General features: G+C 34.3%; 1 protein-coding gene across 1 annotated transcript; it reads left to right on the top strand.

Annotated features, from left to right (window-relative positions):
- The first annotated feature begins 2,484 nt into the window (after window positions 1–2,484).
- LOC132289693 (ethylene-responsive transcription factor LEP-like) lies at window positions 2,485–3,107 on the top strand. Its single transcript, XM_059789998.1, has 2 exons — window positions 2,485–2,545; window positions 2,758–3,107. The coding sequence occupies exons 1-2, from the start codon at window positions 2,485–2,487 to the stop codon at window positions 3,105–3,107; spliced, it is 411 nt and encodes a 136-aa protein (XP_059645981.1).
- The last annotated feature ends 3,562 nt before the right edge of the window (window positions 3,108–6,669 follow it).

The following is a 6,669-nucleotide window of genomic DNA, read 5'->3' on the forward strand; positions in this document are numbered from 1 at the left end:
AAGATTAATTAAAAGAATATAGTGAGAGGAAATTGTAAATTACTTATTTGGTTGGGAAAAAAATGTAGATGTAACATAAAAGGGGAAAATCAAAGAACGTAAAAGAAAAAGGCCCACTAGAGGGTTGGAGAAATTGGTGATATTACCTAATGCTCAGTGGAAAGAAAAGAAGAGGAGTGAAGAGAAAAAAAAAAAGGAAGAAACGAATTTTATTTGTTTGACAGAGATGATACAAAAAAAGAAATGAAAAGACATCTTTCTTTCTTTACAAATTTTCGTTCGCTAAAAAATGGGCGAAAAAAATGAGAGAAGACAGGATGACTGTAACGACCCCAAGATTGAAACTATTTAAAAACAAAAATTTGGCATGACCTCCGCTAAAAGTGATCCTACAACAACATGTTCAAATGAAAAAAATGCAACGGCCTTTCAAGACCTGTCCAACCTGCCCCAACACACAATACAAAAGAAATATAATACATTTTCCAATACCACAACATCAACAACCTCCCCAAGTTAGCCCATTATCATCATCCTATTCAACTTAAGCATTTACATAGTCTCAGTTTACAACAAAAATAATCAAGGATCTTAGTTATGTTACAGGGGCCATGATTTGCAAAAATAAATTCTCTTTTACATAGTTTGAGACTATACCAAAAAAATGGGCTAAGATATAAAAGATAACAAAATACAACTCCTAATATTCTTCAAGCTTACGGGAGATTGTCATCAGCCACTTCTTTCCCGTTTCCTGAAAAAAAAATGTTAAATAAAAGGGGTGAGCAAAAATTGCTCAGTAGGTGGTGCCTAAGACACACCTCTTGTGTCCCCGTGAATCCAAACAAGGAATAGGACAATAGGAATCGGGGTCATACTATGTCGGGAAAGTACAACATTAAATCCAATCTCAGCATACACAATATGATGCTATGAAATGTAATGCATGCCGATGTCGCTCCCCATTTTCAACATTCAAATCCATCACTTTCAAACTGTTAATATAACCCGTCTTTTGGTGACCCCGCAGTGACATGAGAGAAGGCCCCGCGGCGTCATTTTGGATCCAGTTAGCTCAACTACGCTAGGGCAATCTCCCTAGTTCCGTCTAGGCTATATTAACACACCGGCCCTTTGGTAACCCCGCGACAACCTGGTTTTCTTAAAACCATTTTAATCAAAAAAATTTCCCAAAATTCCCCTTTTTCATTTCAAATCACATTAATCCCATTTCATGCCTAATGTTAGTGCATAGATGCATCATGCCATGTCCAAGTTCATCATTCCATAACTAACTCAAACTTAATTAACATAGCATGATTCACAAGATTTTTCAAGTAAAACTACAATATGCTTTCATACAATCGAGATCTAGCATGATAGGCATATAAAAATCAACATTTATATATACTTGTAACACAAATCAGCATATATATATATATGGAATTCATGAACTTCACGATAAACATGGAAAATCAACATTTAAGTATGTTTTTAACACAAATCAGCATATATATATATGGACTTCATGAACTATATACATTACAACACAATCATTCTAAGATAATTATCATCAATTAGACTAATTAACAACAATTACATGAAATTAACTCACAAATGAACAAGAAAATGTGGGTTAGAGACCCCTACCTCAATCTAAGCTAAAAGCCCCAATTTTTACCTCAAACCCTCAAAATGGGTCTCAATTTTCGGACTTCCTAGAATGGCCAAAAGCTGAAATTGCTGGTATGGACTTGAAGACCTCGTGGTGGGCTTCAATTTGCCGCAAACGGCATCCAAAATTTCCAAGAGATGAGTAAGAAATCAAGGATTGAAGTTGCAAAAGAAAAAAAGAAAAGGAAAATACAGAGGTAGCGAAAGAGAGGAAACAAACTGGCCGAGAGAGAGCTGAGTGAAAATAAAATGGATCTGTAATAACCCTTATATCAGAAGTGGGTCCCACAATAGAAAAGTAATGTTTAATAATTATATATATATATATATATATATATATAGGGTTAAGTGCACTAAACCCCCCTGAACTATGAACCGAATGCAAGAAACCCCCTTGAACTAAGAAAAACCCCCTAAACTATCAGTTTGTTGCACTCAATGAAGAACCGTCAGCCAGCCGTTACCAAAAAAACTAAATTACCCTTTAACCCTTACTTGAACGACATCGTTAAGGAGTTTTATGTTGTTAGAGAAGCCACAATAGCCCTAAAAGAGAAGATTTATATGTGTGTATATATATATATTCATCTGGTATACGTATATACCTCTAATCCTACGCCCTTCCCGGCTTATCCTGTGCCCCCGGTCAACCCACCTTCATTTTACCAATGACGTGATCAAGATCACTTATCCTACACCTATGTGGCCATCTAGATCTTCATTAGCTTTACTGTCATCCTCTACAACAAGCTAGTACATCCCTGATCGCAAGCTCTTCTCTTCAAGAAAAATAGCTTCAAATCGGAAATAATGGCGAACATGGTTTCAATCATAATTGGGGTTGTGATTGCTGTATATGGAGAGACCAAAAGTGATTTGTAAGGTGTGTTTCTCCAATTGGATATTTTGGCGACTCAGTTGGTGATGATTCAGATCTTGCTCACATCAAAGGGTATTATCTATCTTTCAGTTTTACAGCTCCTAACTTAATTAGCTAGCTAGTTCTTTCATTAATTTGATCTCTCTCTAGATCCATCGATTGATCTCTGATCAGCTAGAAATTAATTAATAAGAATCATTCAGTGCCCAAGAGCAAAAAGAAGCAAACACAACAGCAGCAGGAAACAAGTAGATGCAGGTTTCTGGGTGTTCGACGGAGACCTTGGGGAAGATATACAGCAGAAACAAGAGACCCTTCAACCAAAGAGAGGAATTGGCTGGGCACCTTTGACACCGTAGAAGAGGCCGTTCTCGCCTATGATAAAGCCGCCCGCTCCATGCGTGACTCTCGAGCTCGCACTAATTTCATCTACTCCGAGTCTTCGACATGCCACTTGGTTCTTCCGTCACCTACATCATCTCCCCGGACGACGTTGAATCCCCTTAATTGGGTGTTGTGGCGACTCGGTCGGATTTTAATATCGATTTTGTGATTTTTGGGACCAATTCTTTTTGTGCATTTGCATTGAATTTGGTTGTGTATTTGCTTGTTGGGAAGACCTCTGCTTTAACTATTAATGTGGTTGGGGTGGTAAAATATTGGTTGTTGATTGCATTTTTGTGGTCAGTGATTAAGGATACCATGACGCCGGTTAATTTGTTTGGATATGTATTGGCTTTCTGGGTGTTGGCTATTATAATCATTCAAAGTTGCAGGCTTTGAAGGCGAATGATGGGTAGAAGAAGGCTCAACAAGATGAAGAAGAAGCTGGTAGAGGAGAGAGAATGAAGACAAGGTGGAAATTGGAGGAAGTAATTCGCATAAGGGTATCTTTGGGATTATAATTTTGTCCAAGGTCATATGCCTTCACTTGGCGTTAAATATGAGACGGCTAAGTAACGGAATTTGTTTTTTGCAACAAATTGAATAATTTAGGGGGTTAAATGTCTTTCTTAAAGTTCAAGGGGGTTTATTGAAAAAGAGAAGAAAGTTTAGGGGGGTTTAGTGCACTTAACCCTATATATATACTGATAAACATTACATTCTCCCCAACTTTAAAAGATTTCGTCCCCGAAATCAAGACATAACTGAGGAAGAAAACAACGCTGGTGTAATACCCCTAATTTTAAAAGGATAGTCTCGGTATTTATTTATTTATTTTTATTGTATTTTTTTTAATTGTTTAATTGATTATTTGACTAATTGTTTATGTGTTTAATTGAATTAAGTGTTACTTGATTAATTGGCTACTTATCTATGTGTTATTTGTATTTTGTCTAGGTGTTATTTATGTTATTTGTATTATTTGTTTAATTAGATTGTGTGCTTAAATGATGTATTTGATTAATTGTAAATTAAATGATTAAATATTTTGTTTTATTTTATTTTATGGTTATGGTTAGTGGTAATGGGCTAACTAATTGGGTCCCATGAACTACTTGGATAGGAGGTTGGATGGGTATGGATAATTACCCATGGATAGTTGTATATGTATATATATAGATATATATGTATATACATATATATAAAAAGGAAAGTAATTTATTAATATTATAGTAACTTTAGTATTAATAAATAATCTGATGTATATATTTTATATATTTATATAATAAGGATATACATATATTTTATACGTAACATGTTTTAAGTTACCTTTTTTAATATTATGGTAACTTTAGTATAAATAAATAATCTGATGTATATATTTTATTTATTTAATGAGGATATAGATAGATTATATACGTAACATGTTTTAAGTTACCTTTTAATATTATGGTAACTTTAGTATTAATAAATAATCTAATGTATATATTTTATTTAATTAATAAGGATATACATAGATTATATACGTAACATATTTTAAGTTACCTTTTTAATATTTTCATTTTTTTTATTTTTCTTTATTAAGTTGACTTGGATTGAAAAAATGAATAGGGTTATTATTTAGCCTATAAATACACAACTATATGTTGAAAAAGGAGTGAAAATATATCACGTAATATATTCTAGAGAGAGAGAGTTAGAGAGAGAAGGAGAAAGAGGAAGGAATGAGGAGAAAACCCTTTAGAGAAAAGATCCAGGAAGAAGAAGTTTAACTTTTAGTCCGGAAGTTTAAGGCAAGTTCTTCTTCTATCTCTTTCCCTTTGATTCGTGTTTCTGTACATGCCTAGGAAATTCCAGAATTTATTAAACACATAAAATTAAATAATTATGTATGTTTAATTGCGTTAGAACATAAGTTTTATGAAATTGATTCATATATGTTCTTGTGTTATGAATTGATAAAATGCATGATTTTGATTTGATTTCTTATGTGAATTTTTACATGTTTAAATTATATATTATTCATATCTGTGGAATGATGGAACGTAGAAACATGCCTAAGTTTTCTGAACATTAAATAGGGATTAGGTTTGGGTTTTAATAAATTTAAATAGACTCAATCATAATAATGCTTGCTATTTGAATGTTTTAAACAAACGAATGAATTTAATCTTTTAAAATATTTTAGCAATTGAGATTAAATGTGTAGGATGAATTGGATATGGAGAATCCTTATTTAACGGTATAATAAAATATCATCATATATAAGATTCAGTTTATGTAGGACATATGATATAGAAAGTTTAAAGAAATAATAAGTCCTTCCTATTACGTGATAACTTGATATCATATTTATCATAGTTATTTATGGAATATTTGATGTATTTCCTTAATTGTTACATCAATTGTTGGATTTTGTGGTTTAATGCACCGGTATGGGACGGTGGCATTCTAGGGATGGATTAACTTATTAGTTAAGTCCTACCTATTTTATATAAGGGAATGGATTAACTAAAATGTTAAGTCCTACTTATATTTAAGTCAGGTCAGCTGAACAAGTTGAATGATTTATGGATGATTAATTTATTATATAAGGGAATGGATTAACTAAAATGTTATGTCCTACTTATATTCAAGTCAGGTGAGCTGAACAAGTTGAATGACTTATGGAGGATTAATTTATACTGGATAGGATGGTTACTAGATTATATATATATAAGTATGGTGCCATGATATGAGCTTGAGTCTCAAGATCAATGGTTAGGGCGCGTATATCGCCACGGATGTGTAGCTAGATATAGTGTAGTTGTGTACCCTGGTAGGTCTAGGTACTCATGCCCACTATATGTGCGTTTTGCATGTTGCCTACTATTCAGGTTGAGACAACCCTATAGTCTAGTGAGGTTCCTTTAGTGTGTATATATATAGATATACGGACTATTAGTTACTGTTGGATTGACTAGGATGTATACGTGTATCAGATCTTTGCTTGGACTGTAGTAGAGTAGAACTTGTTTGTGGGCCTGACCCACCATTATTTTTCAGGTGTTCGTCACGAGTAGAGGTTGTTCGTGCTGAGCGGGGATCAGTTTACTTCATTCTTCCGATGCTACATAGGAGTTCCTTTATGATTCAGTTTCCTGTTTTAGGTTACTGTCATTTGTTTAGTTTGAATTTTCTAGGGGTCCACACAGTATGGATTCCCGAGTTGTATTTTGGAGGATCAGTTGTATCAGAAGAGTTTATTAATTAATGGAAATATATTATAAGGTTTATTATTAGATTATCATTTTAGTTTCTTGTCAGCATTTTATTTATTCTTCTTTATTCTTTTGTACTCTGTGTTCGTTTATTATCAATTTGTTTTGATATCCTCGGGTATTCGGGCGTGGGCCTGGCCAACCCGCATTCGGAAATTCGGGGGCATCACAGCTGGGTACTTGGAGCGAACCTCCTGTTCGAGCTCCCAAGTAGCCTTCTTAACTCCGTGGTGTCTCCAAAGAACTTTCACCATTGGTATCGTCTTGTTCCTCAACACCTTCTGCTGTGTGTCAAGGATCTGAATTGGTCCCTCCTCGTAGGAAACATCCTCATCAATGTCCACATCAACCAAAATCAAAATGTGAGATGGATCTGGCTCGTACTTCCGTAACATCGATACATGGAAAATATTGTGGACCCTGTCCAATTGTGGTGGCAAACCAAGTCTGTAAGCAACCTCTCCTACTCGG

Source organism: Cornus florida, unplaced genomic scaffold, assembly GCF_030987335.1.
Source record: "Cornus florida cultivar Cherokee Brave unplaced genomic scaffold, ASM3098733v1 CherokeeBrave_3.0.0_Hap2_Chr02, whole genome shotgun sequence".
In the NCBI taxonomy this organism is placed as follows: Eukaryota; Viridiplantae; Streptophyta; class Magnoliopsida; order Cornales; family Cornaceae; genus Cornus; species Cornus florida.